At 34.0% G+C, this 22946-nt stretch overlaps 1 protein-coding gene across 1 annotated transcript in view; it reads right to left on the reverse strand.

Annotated features, from left to right (window-relative positions):
• MORC3 (MORC family CW-type zinc finger 3) overlaps positions 1–22591 on the reverse strand; it is a 58352-nt gene extending 35761 nt beyond the window's left edge. The window contains exons 1-7 of the mRNA XM_044670270.1: positions 22545–22591; positions 15420–15634; positions 13360–13507; positions 12374–12521; positions 8883–9011; positions 8156–8275; positions 2583–2680 (exon numbers count right to left, since the gene is read on the reverse strand). Of these exons, the coding sequence (XP_044526205.1) occupies positions 2583–2680; positions 8156–8275; positions 8883–9011; positions 12374–12521; positions 13360–13507; positions 15420–15634; positions 22545–22576 (890 nt within the window). The 5' untranslated portion in view covers positions 22577–22591. The remainder of the gene's footprint in view (positions 1–2582; positions 2681–8155; positions 8276–8882; positions 9012–12373; positions 12522–13359; positions 13508–15419; positions 15635–22544) is intronic.
• Positions 22592–22946: the final 355 nt, after the last annotated feature.

Below are 22946 nucleotides of genomic sequence, written 5' to 3' on the forward strand. Positions count from 1 at the left end.
CACATAGTAATATTGTTGTTACATTCTATTAGAACATTTTTTTTTAAAGAAAACATTTCTGTGTTATTGTTTCTGTTTTGAACTATTTATTAACTTGTTCTTTTGGCAGATACCATGAGGAAATTATAAGAATATGGTTTCTCTAGCTTATCAAAGTACAAATAAATTGAGTGTTGGAAAAGGCAGATATCAACAAACAGGTCCAATGCTGCTTCAGCACCGGAACTAAAGTTCCCCTTACTCTAATTTTTCCAATATAACTCTTAGACGCTCAGATAATGGTATATAAAGAGAACATTTGATTTAGAGAAGTTATTTGTTGGCATCTGATTGAACATCCACAAGAAAACACTTAAAAATTTTTTCTGAACAACATCTCACTTCTGACTCTTCCCTCACCAACACTCCCCACACACAAATAATTGAAATATTATTATTTTAAGTTTCATAGCAAAGTAAGCTTTTCCCATGAGTTAGTTTATTTATTGAGAATTATATAAAGCAGCAACTCAGAGAAATACTGCAGGAAATCAGAGATAATAATAAGTCCATTAATGCAGTAAAGGGGTGTCTTAAAGGTGAAAAGTATAGTTATGAGGATAATATAGTATTATTCTAAGTTTCAGCTAAGAGGTCAGAAACAAGGAGTAGGATTGTGACTTTATTAGTGGAAGAAACTCCATCTACCATAAGTAAGCATCTTCTCTGTAATATAAAGTCTTAGAAAGCCATCTAGAGCTTTGAAAACTAAAAGTAACTTGCATAGTCAGGGTCTCACCACCATTGTGTGTCAGGGAAAGCCTTGAAACATGGCAAGAATAGTTTTCCTTGCTCACAGGCCAACTTCCTATTCACTACACCACACTGCCTCTCAAATTTCAGATAAACTTCTATTAAACAAAGCAAAAGCTATTTTAAGACAATTATATATTCTGAGAGTTGTCATAATAGTATTAGACATATCTTCTAGCACTTTATATTTAGTTAGTATTCTATATCCAAACCATTTTTAGCTTGGAGAGATGTCCAAATTGGTACAATTTTCCATATCACCAATTTGGACATCTCTCCAAGCTAAAAATGGTTTGGATATAGAATGCTAACTAAAATTGTATATAAGAGACTTGTGCCTAAAATACAGAACACAGTATTAATATTTTTATTTGACACACCTAATCTATATAAATATCTTAGACTGTGAAAGTCTAGGTTGGTGATGGGCAAACTTTTTAAAGAGGGGGCCAAAGGAAAGGAAATGCTCATCTGTCAGTCTGTTTCTAAGGCAACTCTTTCGAAGTTTCATTGTATTGTATCCTACTCACTGTATTCGTCAGATTAGGAATAATGTGGCACAGCTGGATAGAACATTTCAGGGGGCCCGCATCTGGCCCGTGGGCCGTACTTTGCCCATCACTGGTCTAGGTGGTTGATAAAAATACTATTTCCAGGGAAATCAGAGTAAAAGATCAAAATTAATAAGTTATTTGATTTTTCATCAAAACCACCATAATAATGGTTTTATGTAGCAAAGAAAGAACTAAAAATCACAGAGCAGACAAAAAAAAGTACTACAAGTATCCTTTGGGGAACTCTGGCTTTTCCTCCCTTTCTTAGGCTATTTCCACAATGTCTGACAGAAACTACCTTTCAAAAAAAAAGTGGTAGAATTTTAATGCTACTGAGAGATGAAGAAAGGGATAACTATATGGTTACACATAGAAAGTACTTAATAAATATTTGCTGAATTGAATATTAAACTTACTTTGTTTTACCCATTCAAAAATGGTCACTCTGTATGGATAGAAGAAACCATGACATAAAGGAGGTAAAGGCCCCAAATGAGGGAAAGTAAATCATAATTGATAAGAATTCTATTGCTTCCTATATCTCAAAGTATGTTTAATCTCTCCTTCTTCTACCTGCTCCATCTTACTATGGGAGGCTGGGTTCCCAAAGGAATGACTATCTCTCTAGATTTAAGATACTCTGTGAGTCCCAATCCTAACATTCTAACTCATGAGCCCCTAGTAGCATGTTTAACTTCTCTCTCATCAGACAAGAGAGCAAAATTAGCTCAAAGTAGAGACATTCACTAAGAAATCATAAGAAGAAGAATAGTAATGACAAAATATCTCCCTAGTAAATACACACAAAATCACTGGGAGAAGAAAAATAAGGACCTCTCCTAGACTTCAGAAATTTCAGAAATATCCCATGATCTGGGGAGCTGAGTGGCTCAGTAGATTGAGTCAGGCCCAGAGACAGGAGATCCTGGGTTCGAATCTAGTCTCAGACACTTCCTAGCCGTGTGACCCTGGGCAAGTCACTTGACCCCCATTGCCTAGCCGTTACCATTCTTCTGCCTTAGAACCAATACTCGGTATTGATTCTAAAGACAGAAGGTAAGGGTTTAAGTAGAAAAGAAAAGAAAGAAATATCCCATGATCTAATTAAAATTTCCAATTTAGGATACAATAAGCTGAGCTAAAAATATGACTATAAGAAACTATTTCTAGGCATTTTTCTAAGACATAGATAAGATAAAAATGATCATAAACACAATGTATTGAATTGTGATATACCTGTACTCATTTGTGTAGTCAAAATCTTGTTTATTGTGAGTTGGCTTTAGGAAGTTACATTCTATAATTCCAACTACACCAACACCCATGTTGTTTGCCTGAAAAAGAAAATGAGGCAAAACATAAAATAAAGCTTTGGGGAGGTAATGATTTTATGTGCACAATGCAAAATATAAATTCCTAAGAGGGAGACAAGGAGCTTTCTAAAACCAATGAGTTATAGAGGAAACAGCACTGACCTGAAAGTCAGAAGCTCTGTATTTAAGTCGAAGTTTTGCTATTAGCTAAAATGTCTAACCTGGGCAAGTCATTAATCTTTCTGGTTCTCAGGTACCTCACATGTAAAATAAAAGGTTTAATTATAGTTCTAAAATCTCAAATTAAATTTAATGTCATATTTCATCTAGCATCAAAGAATATTCCAACATGGTCCACTAAAATGGCAGTGTCATAGTAGAAAATAGTACTGTGGTAGTAAGAATACTAGGATTTAGAAACAAAGGGCCACAATTCAAAACCTAACTCTACCATTTACTAATTGACCTTGGGTAGGTCATCTAAGTACTACTCTGGGTCTTGGTTCATCTGTAAAATGAAGAAGTTAGAACAGATCAGAGGTTTTCAAAATTTCTTGTGTCAAAGACTTGTTAGGGAGTCTAGTAAAGTCTATAGAGAAGCTTTCTCAGAATAGTTTTAAATGCATAAAATGTGTAGAATCACAAAGGAAACCAAATATACTGAAATATAATTGTCAATATATATATATATATTTTTAAAACAAGTTTATAGATACAATCTTAAGAAACTTGGGGCAATATGGTGTCTAACATCCCTTTTCAGCCCTAAATCTATGACTTTATGGGGCTTAAACCCTTCTTTTGGGTCCATATAGTATAAAATGCAGAAATATTAAAATTAGGTCCTCTTTCTTATTTCTAGAAATAAGTACCCTTTCAAATATTTTCCAAAGTGGGGTAGATTCCCAATACTGAATTATGGAACCATATTAAGAACCTCCATCCTTATTTCTGCTTTAGTCTACAAATGATAAAATAATTCCTATTAGAACAATAATATATTCCAATGGTCATACCTGGATAAGAAACCTTGTTGGTTTCCTTAACTCTTATTTCCAAAACAATTCTTTTTATTAAAGTTCAGGGAAAAGGAGACAGCTGGGTAGCACAGTGGATTGAGAGCCAGGTCTAAAGACAGGAGGTTCCAGGTTCAAATCTGGCCTCAGACACTTCCTAGCTGTGTGTGACCCTAGACAAGTCACTTAACCCCCATTGCCTAGCTCTTGCTGCTCTTCTGCCTTGGAACCAATACACAGTATTGTTTCTAAGATGGAAGGTAAGGGTTTAAAATAAAATAAAGTTCAGGGATAAGTTCTGAACTCTTAAATAACAGAATTAGAGGGGACAGCTAGGTGGCTCAGTAAATTAAGAGCAAAGCCTGGAGACAGAAGGTTGTGGGGTTCCTCTCCTCCCTTATCCCAACCTTGACTAAATTAAGGTAATGAAGGCAACAAGAAGGAAAAAATCTTTGATTTCTTCATATAATGGAAGTATGACTAACTGGAAAGGTAAATTCTTACATAAAGTAGCATAAGAAATAAAAATATCTGGGCCAAAATCCTATGCTGAGAAAATCCAATTTTATTTGTGGGTTAATAGAATTGGTGGTCTCATCATATCTAGCCTGTGGCAAAAGACCTTGTTAAATGTTTGAATAGTTCTTTTATAGACTTTTTTTTTTAAACCCTTAACTTCTGTGTATTGACTTATAGGTGGAAGATTGGCAAAGGTAGGCAACGGGGGTCAAGTGACTTGCCCAGGGTCACACAGCTGGGAAGTGTCTGAGGCTGGATTTGAACCTAGGACCTCCTGTCTCTAGGCCTGGCTCTCAATCCACTGAGCTACCCAGCTGCCCCCCTTTTATAGACTTTTAAAAATTCATTAACATAAACAATTAACAAAACCAAATGTTCATTATATGTTACTAAATTTTGAGAAATATTTGCTAAGAGAGTTAATAACTTACAATAAAAGGTTTAAGACAAGTAGCCCCCACTTGCCCTTGTCCTTATAGTGATTTAGCACCAATTAAGACTTCTTGTTTGGACATCAGATGGATCTACAAAGATCAGGGTCTCTTTTAAGCATTCCAACCTCTAGAAAGTTTGGCTCACAGTATGTCTGTCACAAGCACCGTCCATCATTGCAGTGTGGAAGTAATAATAATAATAGTAAATATGGGAATTAATCTGATCAGTATACATTTTTCAGTCATCTCTAATTGATACTATAATAACAGATAACTCACTATACTGACTCTGGGAAGGAGACATAAAGGTAGGCCAGAGGCGCCTATCTTGGTCATAAAACTCTAAGAAATCTATAGTGAGTATAAATCCTTCACAAAAGTTTTTAAAAATCATCTTGGCCTTGTAATAAATTCCTAACTTCTACAACTGACCCCAAGGTCCCAACAACTCAAGCTGAGCACTCAACATTCCAAAGCTGATAGCAGAAGTTCTTAGTTTTATTGGTAGTCATAAAATTCTAATATTCCACACTTTTCTATTATGGTTAATATCCTATTGTAATAATTGATATACATAGTTCATTTACTAACTTTTCTAACTCTTTCTAAATCATGGTTGCAGTTACCTACCTAAAGTATTATATATGTGATCACTTAGTTTATGATTAATGACATCAACGCAAAAGGGCACCTTCAGGGACTCTTGACCTTGACTACATGGACAGATTTCAGAGACACAAAATTTTCCTTATTATTTTGAAAATTATTTCAATATAATTGTTTTCCTTTATAATTCTATGTATTTTTTTTAGGTATTTAGAAACACCATTCTGAGGTGTTTATAAGCTTTATCAGATTGTCAAAGGGTTTACAACATATAAAAAAGGTAAGAACCCCTACTCTGGAGAGTGTCAAAAAATAACTATTGGACTGCTAGATGAAGCAGACTTTTAAACTATCAATTAAACTCTGAACCCTTCACAAGATTGTGGCTATGGAACTTTGTCCATTGGTCTGGGAATGCTATATAGATTGTGATTCCAACACAGTTTAGGGGAAGGGAGATTTTCAGAAGTATGGAATAACTTTTGATTATCAGGACCTCTTCTCAGACTCTAAGCTGAAATGATTTAAACTAATTTAATCTAAAATTAATTTAAAATTGCTTCTTTCAGATTTCCATAAAATGCAGAATACAACATTTTTTCCCCACAAAATTTATCTTTACTCATGAGCCTTGAAAGTTTAGTTCAGAAAAGTAGGCATGAATTCTTGTTTTTCACTATGAGTTTCAGATCTCACTACCATCAACAACTCTTCTTCTGAGGTTCACTCTATGCAGATACATCATCCTATCCAGATCCTGGTCCCTGTATCTAGAGGCTCCTTGGTTTATTGATTTTGGTACTTGTTTTCCAGGTTTTCAATCTCCTCAGCTTCTACTACCTACAACTTTATTCCACTGTAGCCTTTCACAAGGATTGTGCATACTCTTGATATCTATCAATAAATATTATGATACAAATATTATGCCCCACAGTCTACATATCTGATATTGCCCAATGGTGGCCCCAACTGGCCTTCTTTCCAGCTATCCCTACAATTCACTTATCCTAAACTTTGTTTTATACCCTTGCCTTAACTTTCATTTACTCTACTCTCTTCCAGCTTTCCAAGGCCATACTTGCCATCTATGGCCTTACTATTCTTCTAACAAAATTTTTTTAAAACCCTTATCTTCCATCTTAGAATCAATACTGTGTATTAGTTCTAAGGCAGAAGAGCAGTAAGGGCTAGGCAATGGGGGTCAAGTGACTTGCCCAGGGTCACACAGCTGGAAAGCGTCTAAGGCCAGATTTAAACCCAGGACCTCCCATCTCTGGGTCTGACTCTCAATCCACTGAGCTACTCAGCTGCCCCCTCCAACAAAATTTTGACACCAAATATGACTGAAAAAACCGAGATCAGACTTTTTGACATCTACCCCATGCTAATTCCCTATCTCAAAAATCACCCCCATTCTCTTTTTCTCAAATCTCAAAGGATAAAGTGGCCTTTTCTGTCAATGCTAACCTTTTATTTGTGCCTTTGATCCTTTTCTCTCAATTCCTCTATGAGTTTAGCCCTTCAATCATCTCTTTTCACTTCATAATATTCAACTTCTCCTTATTAAACAGTTTCTTTCCTACTACCTAAAAATATGCTTAATCTAGACCTCCCCATCCTTAAAAAACATTCACTTGATCCAATCAATTGAGTCCTTATAACAATCCATCCTCAACTTCTTTTCCAGTCTTGTAAAACAAGGTGCGTCTCAAAGTTTTAGTGTAGTTTAAGCTATTAAAGTCTAAACATTTTTTTTTTAACTGCAAAGGCTATAATTTATTACCCTGAAGGGAAAATGCTTCTGTAAAGCTTATATTCAATGTTAATCCTGAGGTTAAAACAGTTAGATTTATCCCAGTGAGAGGCTGAATCTGATTTAGAGGATTTTTCTAAGATCTATTTCAAGCCATAAGCATGACAAATATCTCTTCTTTTGATCTCTTTCTCCCTCCCTCTTTCTTTGTGTCTTTACCTCTCCATCCCCTTCTGACAAGATGTTACAATGCCTATCATTCTCAGCAATCCCTCAATGCTGTACCCAGTAAACTTCCATGTCACAATGAAAAGCAAGAAAAAGCAATTCAACCTACTCTACGACCATCAGATTCAAATGATTCTACAGACACTAAACAAGATCTCTTTATATATCTTGAGCAAAAAAAGAAAAGCACAAAAAATAGTATTTCCATTTCCTTTTATCAACATACTTTTGACTTAAGGCTTTTAAATTGCACTGACTTTTGGGACACCCTTACATTACTCACCTTTTTGGAAAGTCAAGATTTAGTCAAAAACTCTTTCCTGATACTAGTCACTAGTGTCTTTTCCCTCAAATTTTCCATGTATTTTTTTTTAAAGCCCTTACCTTCCATCTTGGAGTCAATACTGTGTATTGGCTCCAAGGCAGAAGAGTGGTAAGGGTAGGCAATGGAGGTCAAGTGACTTGCCCAGGGTCACACAGCTGGGAAGTGTCTGAGGTCAGATTTGAACCTAGGACCTCCCATCTCTAGGCCTGGCTCTCAATCCACTGAGCTACCCAGCTGCCCCCATATTTATTTTTTACGTACTAGTCATGAACTGTTTTATTTCTAGCTTTACCACTTAGCACCCATTGCTTAAAAAACTTATTGATGAATATAGTAATCGTTTTTTTTTTGTTTGTTTGTTTTTAAAACCCTTGTACTTTCGGTGTATTGTCTCATAGGTGGAAGAGTGGTAAGGGTGGGCAATGGGGGTCAAGTGACCTGCCCAGGGTCACACAGCTGGGAAGTGGCTGAGGCCAGGTTTGAACCTAGGACCTCCTGTCTCTAGGCCTGACTCTCACTCCACTGAGCTACCCAGCTGCCCTATCGTTTTTTAATATATATAATTCTATAGAATAATATAATTATGTGTTTTTCTTTTCACAATAAAGTACTTACCTTTAACTGACAACCAACTCTTTCATAAGCTTTGATCAGCCGATTTTTGTGATACATCATTATCCCATAATGATCTTTGTTTCTGCAGTTAAATCCAAAGGTAATTCTTACCGTTTTAGCCTTAAAAATTTAAGGAAAATTCTGAATATTGGCAAATGTCTTTAAAATTCCTGCATGTAGATTCTCCAAAACCTACAACCCTTACAAAACAAATTAGTAAAGCAAAAGCTAAGAAAAACCCTTCCATGTGAAAAGCTTCTGTGTTATGTCATGGCTGCACTTCCCAGATACCTTAAAATGGTCAATTCTGAAGTAACTACGAGTGGATCATCAATAGCTGTTTAGGGAATACACTATGTAATTCTCCTACCCCATCCCTATCTTCTCCCATTACATATAATTACTTTAGGATAAAGATGGCTAAAAGTTGGGAAGAATTAAGGTGAATAAAAGAATAAGCCTATAAGGCCTATTTCAAATGCTATTCTTATATACAAAGAGTTTCAGAGTTAAAAGCCAATATCATTGAATCTTCAGGGATTTTAGAATTACACTTTTTCAATCTGCTATTGTCTACAAAACTTTCTTGGAGCCATGGCTCAATTGATTTTTTTGCAAATAATCCATTTAATTTTCCTATTACTTTGAAATTTCTTATAAGATATAATCTTAGCTTAATCTACATATCACTCACTATATAATATAAAGAATAAGTAAAGGATACAGCTAAAAATTTGGGTCTATACACATCACGCTCAATGTAAGCAAGACTTTTGGAGACCAACTGTGTCTTCACTTTCTGTCCTCGTAAAATGATCTGCATTCTTGGTTTTAAATAAAGTATACTGCAATAAGCCTGAAAAATACAGCAGTTTTCATTAAAAAAAGATAATAAACACAGATTTACAGAGCACTATTCAGAGATTTTAAAAGAAATACATACTTATTTACAAAAGGACCAGCTCATCTTCAATAAAGCAAATTGTATCATTCTCATTTGGTCAGCTTTTAATAACAATGAATCATCTTAATTCCTTAACATTAAAAACAAATGGGGGAAGCTGGGTAGCTCAGTGGATTGAGAGTCAGGCCTAGAGACCGGAGGTCCTAGGTTTAAATCCGGCCTCAGACACTTCCCAGCTGTGTGACCCTGGGCAAGTCACTCGACCCCCATTGCCCACTCTTACCACTCTTCCACCAAGGAGCCAATACACAGAAGTTAAGAGTTTAAAAAAAAATGGGATTACTATAATGAGCTTTTTAAAACAATCAATATAAGTATCAATTCCAATCCAAGGCAGAAGAATGGTAAGGGCTAAGTATTTAGGGTTAAGTGTGAAATAAGCTTTTTTTTGCAAACCCTTACCTTCCATCTTGGAGTCAATACTGTGTATTGGCTCCAAGGCAGAAGAGTGGTAAGGGCTAGGCAATGGGGATCAAGTGTCTTGCCCAGGGTCACACAGCCAGGAAGTATCTGAGGCCAGATTTGATCCTAGGACCTCCCATCTCTGGGTCTGGCTCTCAATCTACTGAGCCACTCAGCTGCCCCCTAATAAACTTTTAAGGAAAAAATTTTCAACTTTAAAAGTAAAAAATTTGAAAGCAAATAGTTTTTTCAATGGCATTTTTCTTTAAATCATTTTATGATGTTCACCACTCAAACTTTATGACTTCAGAATTTAAACTACATTGAACAGTATATTTTCAAACTCCAAATTAGTACTATAAAATATACTAAATATTTTCAAAGCTAAATTAAAGTTTTACTGATAAGGCCCATGAAAATGTTTTACAATTATTCATACTGATATATATAAAATGAAGTACGTACAAATCACCAGTTATCTCAGCATATAAAATTATATTAAAATGTTTTAGATAGACAGTTAAGATACACTTTTGAACTTTCAAATGTAATGGTTTGATTATCTTAGTTCAAATTAAAACAACATACTTTCAAATAGAGAATGAAATAATTTTACTTTAATACATACATACACCTTCATTCCCTAAAACATTTTTTTTTTAAACCCTTACCTTCTGTCTTGGAGTCAATACTGTATATTGGCTCCAAGGCAGAAGAGTGGTAAGGGCTAGGCAATGGGGGTCAAGTGACTTGCCCAGGGTAACACAGCTGGGAAGTGTCTGAGGCCAGATTTGAACCTAGGACCTCCAGTCTCTAGGCTTTGCTCTCAATCCACTCAGCTACCCAGCTGCCCCCCCTAAAACATTCTAATAGAAGAACACAACATCCATAGGTCAATAATAGTAAGAGATGGCATTTTTGCACTGGAAAGTTACAGGGGATGGTTAACTGTAGTAAACTGATATGATGATAAATGGCTGGGAAGTACGGTGTAAAACTGAAAAACTGGCTCTGGTATTAGAGAGGAGGTGGGAGGAAATGGAGGGGTTGTAACAGCCATCTCTCATAGTAATCCTAAGCCAAATGAGGATGTCACCAATCAAGAGAATAGAGTCCCAGAGTAGAAGAGCCAGAGATTTAAAGATTCAAACACCCAAAAACCTTTCAGTTAATCAACATTTTTTTGTATGAAATAATATAATTTTATTCAAGATCTCAATATTTTTAAATGACCTGGGGGAGGGGGAAAAGGGTAGTAGGGTTGTCATGTAAATGAAGAGGTGTTATCCAGACAAAAGAAATGAGAAAGATTAAAAATAAAATGATTCAATTGTTGAGATTAAAGAACTCTGAAGATACCATACTTCATACCTGGGAGTACAGTATTTATAACAACTGAAATAAACAAAATTTTCTAACTATATTAATAGCATATAGTAAAAATGAAATATAGAAAATCAAAAACTGCCTCAACCTATTTAGCATACTGGAAGAGATGAAAATGTATTAACTGATGAAAAATGATTTAAAGTAGGATCAATATAAGCATCACTCCTCCAGATCAATACCAATAACAAAATATTATCTTAATTGTAAAGGAAATTAAATAAGTCTTAGAAATTAAGATAGAGGAAAACTAACATAATCTCCTATAGATCCAATTTTTTCAGCATACTATCTTTTTATGTCACAGCTACTAGAAAACTTTTATGAAGCAAAGAGCAGTTCTTAACTAGTAAATATCAAGAGAAGAGACATTCAACACAAAGCTAAACAATTATTAATTTTTTAATTTTCAGATTTCTGATTTTAATAAAAAAGATTGCCTAAAAACTTTTTTTTAAGAAAAAAGTTCAGAAGTAGTGTTTTAGAATTTTTTGATATGAACTCTATTTTTAATATTATATTCCAGGTATACTAAAAAACACTACCTACCTCTGGGTTTCTCTGACTTGGTTGTCTTTGTTGCTATTGCAACAAAGAATAATGCACATGTGGGATATCATGTAATTAACCTGGGTAATTTCTAGGTAATTAAAAAAAAAACATTCAGTCATGTAGACTGCTCTACTAGCAACAATGCAATGATCCAGGACAACTCTGAGGGAATTATGAAAAAGATCGCTATTCACATTCAGAGGAAGAACCGTAGAAGTAGAAACACTGAAGAAAAATAACTGCCTGATCACACGGGTGGATGGGGATATAATTAGGGATATTGACTCAAAGTGAACACCCTAATACAAATATCAATAATATGGAAATTGGTCTTGATTAATGACACATGTAAAACCCAGTGAAATTGTGTGTGGGTTATGGGAGGGGATGGAAGAAGGGGAGGGATAGAACATGAATCCCATGGAGAAATGTTATAAATTAATAAATTAAATAAAAATAAAAAAATAAGGTGGAAGATAAGAGTTTAATAAACAAAAATTTTTAAAAAATCATTCAGTCAAATTTGTGTCAAATGTTTATGAATTAATTTTACCCCACACAATAAAATAAAAGCCTAGATTATCTTATCTCACAATACCACAGATCTGAATAAATGTGGTCACATGCTTCATATGCCTGTGTACCTCAAAAGTTGGCTCAAAAAAACTTCTTTCAGTTAAAAAATGTACTAGTGTTTGTCAAGTGTAATCAATAAACAGAATTCATATACAACAGCCCTCTCATTTTTATCTTCATATTCTAAAATGTATTTTTCTGAATACCTAAAAATATCTAGAATATCTTTACTATAAATGTAAGTTTATCTCTCTTTTATTTCACTAACAGGTGAACTTTTAATGATTCTCCTGGCTCCACCTCCACCATTTCCAAAATTAATTTAGCTAAATACATACCCTCAGGGAATAGTCACTTTCAGGAACAATTTGGTCCATTCTTTCTTGCTTTTTGTACCCCTTTTTCCCTGTTTCATCTAAATCTTCAGGTATTCTGATATCATATTTATCCTTATCAAATTCAAATTCTGTTATTCCATTGTTGTCTCTGCATTTTTTAAAAAATAGAGACTGTTAAAAGCACAGCTGAAAAAGTAATGAAGATAGTCAGAAACGACAAGAGTTACTAAGCTTTTAAGCTATTTTATCACATATATCTACACAGTTTCATAATTGTTATCTGAATAAGTCCTTCATATCTTGAACAGGGAATACATATTTTTAGCATCTTAATATCTCAACAATTAATCACTTACCCTTGAATAATGTGTCTATAAGATGATGAAAAAGTAGATTACTCTCACACCCATCCCCAAACTTCAAGTTCATTTACTAGTGTTCCCTTTTCTTTATTTCTTTTTGTGATTTGGGAACTTTCATTGTTCAATTAAGCCTGACTCTTTGTAACCCAATTTAGGGTTTTCTTGGCAAACCTTGCCATTTCCTTTTCCAGCTAATTTTACAAATGAGGAATTGAGGCAAATAGGGTTAAACGACTTGCCCAGTGTTACACATCTAGTAAATTTCAGAGACCAGATTTGAACTCAGGAAATGAGACTTCATGATTCCAAGCTCACTGTAACACCTAGCTACCCCAAATTGAGGACTACTGGTTGGGAGAAAAAAAAAGAGTACAAAATGTCAAGAGCATGGAAAATAATTAGGAAACAATTTGCCCAAGTAAGAAACATAATTTTTAGCAATAAGCTATTAATGTCCTTTATGAATTTTCTTTAGTAAAAACATAACCTGAAGCTATATAATTCTGAATACCTTACAATGCATATGCATTTCTGTATCTTCTCTTTATACAACTAAGTTCAATAAGAGCACTACTAAATATTTCATTCAACGTAGCAATAATTAACAGCTGATTTATACATTACCGTCTAAGATTCCAAATGATGATTCTTGTTCCTTTTTTACCCATAATAGCATCAAGTTCAGCCAATAACTTCTGTTCCGTAGAAAATAAAGAATGCTCCAGAAGTGCTCTAAGACTAGCTTTTGATTCAGCTAAATTTAAGATCTGTCGTATGTTACAAGTTAAAGATTTAATATTATCAATGTATTTTAACAAAATTAGATCAACCTATTGCTTAGTAAAATAAAAACATTTCCTCATCTTTCAAAAATAATTCAGACAAGGGGGCAGCTGGGTAGCTCAGTGGATTGCGAGTCGGGCCTAGAGACGGGAGGTCCTGGGTTCAAATCCGGCCTCAGACACTTCCCAGCTGTGTGACCCTGGGCAAGTCACTTGACCCCCATTGCCCACCCTTACCACTCTTCCACCTAGGGGCCAATACATAGAAGTTAAGGGTTAAAAAAAAAAACAAAAAACAAAAAAAACAAAAAAAAAATAATTCAGACAGATTTGAGTAAATACAGTTATTCTACAAGTAGCCAGGGATTTTCAAAAATAAACCTAATTTTCTGATACTAGTTAAGAAATATAAAGGTAGATTATTAGAATAAGATGAAACACAGTAGTTAATGATCATAATAACCTAGTGCTTGATAAATCCAAAGATCCCAGGTTTTGGCATAAGAATTTACTATTTGATATAAAGTTCTGGGAAAACCAGAAAACAGTTTGGCAGAAAATAGATAATGACTAATATCTCAAACTCTATACCAAAATAAGGTCAAAATAGATAAATGATTTAGACATAGAGGTTGATTCCATAAGCAAATTAGGGGAGCATGGAATAGTTTACCTGTCAGATCTATAGATAAGGGAATATTTTTATGACCAAAACAAGATACAGAACATTATAAGATATAAAAAGGATACTTTTGATTATTTTAAATAAAATCAATGCAAACTAAATTAGAAGGGAAACAAAAAAGGTGGGGAGAAAATTTATAGCAAATTTATTCTCTGATAAAGGCCGCATTTCTCAAATATATAGAGAACTGAGTCAAATTTATGACTACAAATGCAAATTAAAACTCTGAGATATCACCTAATATCTATCAGATTGGCTAAAATGACAACAAAAGATAATGACAAATGCTGCAGGGGATCTGGGAGAATGGGGATACTAATCCATTGCTGGCAGAGTTGTAAAATGATCCAACAATTGCGAAAAGCAATTTGGAAATATGCCTAAAGATCTATAAAACTGCAATATCACTACTAGGCCTATATCTCAAAGAGATATTTTTAAAAAAAAGGAAAATAACCCATTTGTATAAAAATATTTTCAGCAGTTCTTTTTGTGCTGACAAAGAATTGTAAATTGAGTAGATGTCCATCAATTGGGAAATAATTAAACAAATTGTGGTATATGGTTTTGATGGAGTACTACTGTGCATAAGAAATGACAGGATAGTCTCAGAAAAACTTGGGATGTATTGAAATAAAGTAAACAAAACCAGAACATTGTACAAAGTAACAGCAATATTGTAAAGGTGTTCATCTGTGAATGACATCCAATCTCGGCAATACAGTGATCCAAGACAATTCCAAAGGACTCATGATGAAAAATGCTTTTCATCTCCCAAGAGAGAATTCATAAATTCTGATTACATATTCAAAGCTTTTTTTTAACCATCTTTTTCTTATTTATGAGTGTTTTCTTTTGCTGATATAGAAATATATTTTGCATGACTTTACATGTATAATCACTATGTTGCTTACCTTCTCAAGGAAGGGAAGAAAACAGAATTTGGAATTCAATTCTTAAAAACAAATGTTATTAATTAAAATATGTATTTAAAACAAGTATTACTTGAAATTATTCATGTGGCATTCAGAGTCTTTGTTCAGTAACTTTCTTTTTGTAACCTAAATTCTGAAATCAAAAAGATAATAGTCCAAATAACATTATGCAAAAAGGAAATGATTTCTAAATTATAACCAAGTTGGATTTATACTACAGAAGCTTCAACATTAGAAAAAAAATTGACAATAATCATTAAAAACAAACATTCAAAAGGATATGGTCTTTGTTGAATGTTACTATTGGGACAACAACATGTTCCGCTTTTGTGGCTTCCAGGTAGGACTGTGACAGTAAGCCCACACTCATACTTTCACCATTTTTAGTAAAAATAATTGCATCTTTACCCAGACGCATTGAGCCTGACTTGAATCCATTTCCATATAATCCAATTGGGACTCGACCATTCATTGAAACTTTATCACTAAAGCCAAAACTGGAATGAAAGAGATTAAAAATATAAGAAACTATATAATATGCAACTGATTATTTCATCAAAATAAATCAGAACTATTACTAATTATGCTACTGTTTACAAACTAGAAAAAATTCCAACCTGAGCTCAAGATAAAAAATTAGGGTACCAGAGGATTATTAAAGGATCCAGAAGAATCTTCTGCAAAGTCTCAGGCAAAAAACTAAAGAAATCTGGCCAGGCCTTTCTCAGAGTATAAACAGAAGGGGTCAGGGGCACCTCCTTCACCATCCTCCATACCCTAATTTTCATGCAGAACTAAATCTGGATCAGAGTAGGAAAAAGGAAGATGGGAGGGAGAGAGGAGGGAAGGATGGAGAAGAAGGAAGGGAGGAAGGAAAGGAGGGGGAAGAGAAGGGGAGAGAGAGACCGAGTGTGTGTTAGAGTTATGTGTGTTTACATACATATATACATATATGCACCTAAAGAAAGTCCAAACAAGTTTCTACTACTATTAACAATGCCTATAGAAGCAGTGGCTCAGTGGAAAGCCAGGTGTGGAAATTGGAATTCTGAGTTCAAATCTGACCTCCAATACTCCCCAGAGAGCTAGCCGATCCTGGGCAAGTCACTTAACACAATTGCTAACCCTTAACATTCTTCTGCCTTGGAACCAACACATATTAATTCTAAGATATAAGGGGTTTTAAAAAAAAAAAGCCTATGAATTGGTTACAGCCTCACTCACAAGATCTGCATTCAAAGGGCTCTCAGGAGAAAAGGGGAGAGAATCAAGACAGAAAAAGGCTCAAGTCTGTCATTTTGTTCCAGTAAAGGACAAAACTACTTAGGGACAAAAGAAGCCTAGCCCATGACAAATGTCCATCTCAATTAAATGAAATATGGACAACAGACAGTTTAACTACTTGGTCTTTTTCTATGTGCCTCATTAAGCCAAAGTCATGATTCCAGTTCTCATCTAAGAGGCTCTAAATTTTTCTGTGTTTGATACAATCAATACAGTATCACATAAAGAATCTGGACAGGCTCACCATCCACAAGAAATATCTCTTTAACTTGGATTCTATACTAGATACTCTTCATCACAGTGGCAAATATCCTTGACAAGTATAATACTTCTCAATTTTATACTTTGATGTTTTACAATCAAGGGTGATCTGAGGCATCAGAGTAGGCCTTTGTGAAAACTGTAGTTAATCAGTTTATGAAACTCATCATCCAGGGAACTAATGAAAAGAAATGTGAAGGATAGAGGCCTGGCAGTACCAGATCTTAAATTTTACTATAAAGTGGTAATCACCAAAACAATATGGCACTTGCTAAGAGAGAGAAGGGTGGATCAATGAAAATAGACTTGGAATAAATGACCTAAGCAAGATAGTGTTTGATAAACCTAAAGTTCCCAGCTTTTAGGACAAGAACCCATAATTTGACAAAAACTGCTGGGAAAATTGGAAAACAGTATGGGAGAGATTAGGTTTAGATCAATATCTCACAGCTTAAACCAAGATAAATTCAGAATGGGTGAATGACTTAAATATAAAGAGGGAAATCATAAATAAATTAGGTGAACATAGAATAGTATACCTGTCAGATCTATGGGAAAGGAAGGAATTTAAGACCAAGCAAGAGAGAGGGAACATTGCAAAATGTAAAATGAATGACTTTTATTATATTAAATTAAAAAGGTTTTGTATGAACAAAATCAATGCAACCAACATTAGAAGGAAAGCAACAAACTGGGACAACATTTTTATAACAAAACTTTCTGACAAAAGTTTAATTTTCCAAATATATAAAGAACTAAATCAAATTTACAAAAAAATCAAGCCATTCCCCAATTGACAAATGGTCAAAGGGACATGAATAGACAGTTTTCAGATGAAGAAATCAAAACTATCAATAATCACATGAAAAAGTGTCCTGAATCCCTCCTGATTAGAGAAATGCAAATTAAAACAATGCTGAGGTACCACCTCACAACTAGGAGATTGGCCAATATGATGGTAAAGGAAAACAATAAATGTTGGAGGGGATGTGACAAAATTGGGACACTAATACACTGCTGGTAGAGCTGTGAAATGATCCAACCATTCTAGAAGGCAATTTGGAATTATGTGCAAAGGGCTTTAAAAGAATTCATACCCTTTGATCCAGTCATAAACACCACTGCTGGGTTTGTACCCCAAAGAGATAATAATGAAAAATGTTTGTACAAAAATATTCATAGCTATGCTCCTTGTGGTGGCAAAAACTTGGAACATGAGGGGTGTCCCTCAATTGGGATTGAACAAATTGCAGTATCTGATGGTAATGGAATACTATTGTGCTATAAGGGAAGATGAACTGGAGGATTTCTATATGAACTGGAAGAACCTCCAGGAACTGATGAAACGAGCAGAACAAAGAGAAAATTATACACAGAAAGTGAAACAATGTGGAATCATACAATGTAATAGATTGCTATTACAAAACAATCCCAAGGGACCTTTAAGAAAGAATGCTATCCACATTGAGAGAAAGAACTGTGGGAGTAGAAACACAGAAGAAAAACAAATAACTTATCATTTGTTTGTATGGGTATATGATTGGGGTTTTGATTTTAAAAGATTGCTCTATTTCAAAAATGAATAATATGGAAATAGGTATAAGCGATAACATTTGTATAATCCAGTAGAAGTGCTTATTGGATTCAGGAGTGGGGAGAGAAGGAAGAAAATGAATCATGTAAATGTGGAAAAACATATTTTTTAAAAAATATAGAAGTTCAACTTGCAAAAAATTTTATTTAATTTAAATTTTTTAAAAAAAGAAACTCACTATCCTAAAGTTATATACAGTAAATAGTCAGAAAAAAGCTAGGGGTTATAGCTATATAGGCATTCAAGATTTAACAAAAAGAATAATTCTTTCTATTCTGTCGCTAGGAAATAGCTGATTGATTGAGACCAGCTGAATCCTACATGAATAACTTTTAGTATATAGATAACATTTTCTTTCATTGTACAAGGACAGCTAGTAAAGATATAACATTTTCTTTAATTAAAATGATTTATAGGATAGCTGAATTTAAACTTAATCCAGAGAGGAAAACTGGTCATTATAGGAAAACTGAATTTCTATGAAATTACAAGTCCAGTCATCCCCAGTCCATAGTGGATTTTATTACTCAAGGTAAACTCATAAGCAAAAATGGCTAAAAACCACATTGCCCTCTCATAAATCTTTGGAGAAACTGCTGGCCATAATGGTAATATCACGCAGATTATTATAATCAAAAAGTTAGACATAAACATAAAATAAGCAGACTCTAAATTTGTTCCTAATAATCAGAATATATCTTACTGTTTTCCTCAAGTAAAATTTAGGTCCTTGTTAGAAAACACCTTTTTTACATATGGTAAGTCAATTAATTAATGAAGTAAAAAATCTGCACATTATTCTATAAGACCTAAGCAAGACTTCTTTCCAAGATGGCTGCCTGAACAGACGCAAGCTGCCCAGCTAATCAAGAAAATTAACAAGAAATTGTAATATCTTATTCCAGTCTAGAACTGCAGAAAAAGTCAGAAGTCCAAAGGCAAGAAAAAAAGGAGACCATCACAAAAGATAAAAAGAGATAGTCTTGCAGCCCGAATAACTTAAGACTGCAAAACAAGTATAATTCTACAAGGGGAAAATATATGAAATAAAGAACTCGGAAGTATTTTTGATGAAAAGGCCAACAATCAGTAGGAATTCCAAGATGCAAACATTAAGACTCATGAGAAACCTAAATAGGCAATGTATTTGAACAATCAGAAGGGCTACATAATAAATGGCGAACACTCTAATAGGAAGAAAAGATAGCAATATATTCTCAAAGAGTCTTAGAGGAATTAAATAAGAAAACCACAGGAGAGAATTCTTTCAGTTCTGAGGTTTTTTAAAAAGTAAGACCAAGAACAACCTCCAGAAATTGATGCAGAATGAAAGGAGTAGAACCAGGAGAACATTATACACAGAGACATACACACTCTGGCACAATCGAATGTAATGAACTTCTATATTAGCAGTAATGCAACGATCCAGGACAATTCTGAGGGACTTATAAGAACCCTATCCACATCCAGAGAAAGAACTGTGGGAGTAGAAATACAGAAGAAAAACAACTGCTTGATCACATGGGTCGATGGGGATATGATTGAGGCCAGTGAAATTGCTTGTTGGCTATATAGGAGGGGGGTGGGAGGAGGGGAGGGAAAGAATATGATTCATGTAACTATGGGAAAATATTCTTAATTAATTAAACTTTTAAAAAAAGTAAGACCAGGGAAGAATAAAAGGAATACATTAGTGTAGAAAGAAGGCAGTGGAACTTGATGTTTTCATAACTGGGGGTATTGGGTGTTTGATGAACCTCACTCTTATCTTGAAGAAAAACTGAACAAATAATAGATATATGGAGAGTTAAGGGTTAAGAGGGCGAATATTATCAAGGTAAGAATAAATCACAAGCAAAACTTAACTTTCAAATGCCAAAATGTGGTTTAAAAAAGAAAAGAAAAACAAGAACTGGAAACTAAGGGGCTAATAATCAGTTGCAGCACGGATTACAAACTGTAGCATAGGAATTCAATGGAATAATTTTGCACCATCAGAAATGATTAAAGGTAAATCTAAAGAATCCCTGGGAACTATGAACTAATGCAGAGTAAAGTAAAAAGAACTAGGAAAACTTATACAATGACATCATGGAAAAAAAAAACTACTTAGAAAGACTTAGGAACTCTGATCAAAAATGACCCACCAGATCTCCTGATGTTTTATATAATGAAGCATGGTACCTCCTGACAGTGGAAGGAAATGGTATGCATTTTTAGGAATGGGCACGAATTTGTTTTGCTTGCTGATGCTTATTTGTTCGAAGAGTTGAGGTTTTGTTTTGTTTTTTTTCTTTTTTTATTTAAACATGAAGAATAGAGGAAGAAGAAATAAAGATACTTGATGTCAAAGGGGGGAGGAAAAAAGAACAAAGGAGGACCACTAATACATTTTTAAAAGAGCAAAGAGGAAATACAGAAAGGTCAGAAGGGCATAGAGGTAAACAGGACAATTTTGAAAGAAATGGATTAGCCTTACATACCTTTTTAAAAGCAAGTAACATGAAACAGAGATTCATGATTTCACAAACGACCCTCTCCATATTTTCTACTTTTATGTAGAAAGCTCTCTGCTTAATGTTAGGTTCAAAGTGAAAAACTGTTTTAAATACTAAATAAAAATAAACTTTATATTTCCCTTAAATTACAGGAAGGAAAAGGCCATACTCCAATTTCAACCCTTAATTTATAATGAGATTTTCATCTCAGTTTAAGTTCTGTAAGTCTATGTCAGTGGTTCCCAAACTTTTTTGGCCTACCACCCCCTTTCCAGAAAAAATATTACTTAGTGCCCCCTGTCACATACTATCACTGCACCCTCACAGTTATTCACTGCCCCCAAATTCACATGTGGCCATCACCACTCTCCTGGATGGCTGCAGCACCCAGCAGAGGGTGGTGGCGCCCACTTTGGGAATCACTGGTCTATGTTATAACATCTAACAGGGTGGTTATGAGGATTAAATAAGATTATATGTAAAATACTTTATAAACCTTAAAATACTATACAAATGTTAATATTATTACTGCTAGAAAATATCTGAGTTTTCCACCTTTGCTGAAATTCTAAAATAAGAAATGAAATAAAGTAAACATGGAATTGTTCAAATTTTAGAATACCTTTATGAAGTCGGAAATGGATAACTTTAGCACAATTTTAAATATGCATATATTCCTTTTAGAGCAATGAATAATGGAAACCTCAACAGGCAATATAGAATGAAAATAGAAGTTATTTCAAAAATTTGGATAAATTCATGGATAAAATAGTGAAGAATTGATCAATTATGAGAAAAAACGCAGTGTTTTAGAGTATATATTACTGTATTTTGACTTTTTTATTATTGTGGGGAGAGGAAAGAATTTTCACTGATGGGGGAATTCTCAGTATAAGTAGAACTGCCCTTGACACTGAGGGACTAAGAGATTTGTCCATGGTCATATATTCTTTGTGTCAAAGGGAGTACTTGAATCCAGGCATTCCTGATTCCACAGCTAGCCATGCTGCCTCTTTTTGATGAGATTTATATTATGAAGGAATTTAATTTCTCAGAAAACACTCCTTAGCATCTATAATCAGGCACATAAATCAGGACTGTACAGATTTCTCTTATCTTTTGAGTCCACATATTTTAAAAGTTATATAATTAAGAGATATGCTTGCTCACAAGGTCACAAAGTATTATCTCAAACAACTAGCAACTGATGAAAAATTTTAAAAATAAAGTTTTAGAAATCAAGTACTATTAATGAAAAGTTCTCTATTCTATCAATTTACTAAAAGATGACATGAAATATGACTTTACTGTAGTAAAAATTTGCATGAGAAGGCAAAAAAATCAATAATGTTTAAGTATCTGATCTCACCAAATATTGCAATGTGAGCTAATAAAGTAGCCTCTAATAATATGTTCTGAAACCTGTAAGAATACAACAAAAAGTCAAATAGGGGATCTTTTCCTCAGACCTATCTGCCTTCTGTTTGCCATTTTCCTTCTGAAATCTGCTCTCAGCTAGCAATAGCTTGGTTGAGAATATGGTAATAGCTTGGTGTATTCCACTATTACTCCAGAGTTATCTAAAAACTTGACCCCAAAAAATGAAACAAAAATATCAGTGTAGAGAAGGTGTTCTGAGGAAGGAAATTCTCACCCCTCTTCAAAAGAAGACCACAACACTGACAGATTTTGCATCCCACTAAAACAAAAAATATAATCAAGACCAATAAACATAAACAATTTCAAGGAAATATATACATTTTTACCCACCTTAACATTTTATGTAGCTTTTCTGAAGTCATGCCATTTCCATTGTCAGTAAATGTCAAGCATACGTTGTCATTTATAACAGTCTTATCAATCCATATCTGCTTAGCATTCACATCAGGATCATAAGCATTATCTAAGAATCACCAAAAAGAGTCTTATTTTCTGATAAGCAATATAGACTTCTTATTTGCATGTAACAGCTGATTAAGACACTTCAAATACTGGTTTAAAAGAATATTTTTTTAAAAGAGAATTAAAAACTTTAAGATATTACAATTCCAGAAATGAGTGATAAATAATCTTGAAATACCGCAATTTCTACAGAGCCTTTATACTAAATAGTGATTACCACAAGGTTCTTGTTATATTTAAATGTATTAAAGGCAAATTTTGGTAGTAGAC

This window comes from Gracilinanus agilis, chromosome 3, assembly GCF_016433145.1.
Source record: "Gracilinanus agilis isolate LMUSP501 chromosome 3, AgileGrace, whole genome shotgun sequence".
Lineage (NCBI taxonomy): Eukaryota > Metazoa > Chordata > Mammalia > Didelphimorphia > Didelphidae > Gracilinanus > Gracilinanus agilis.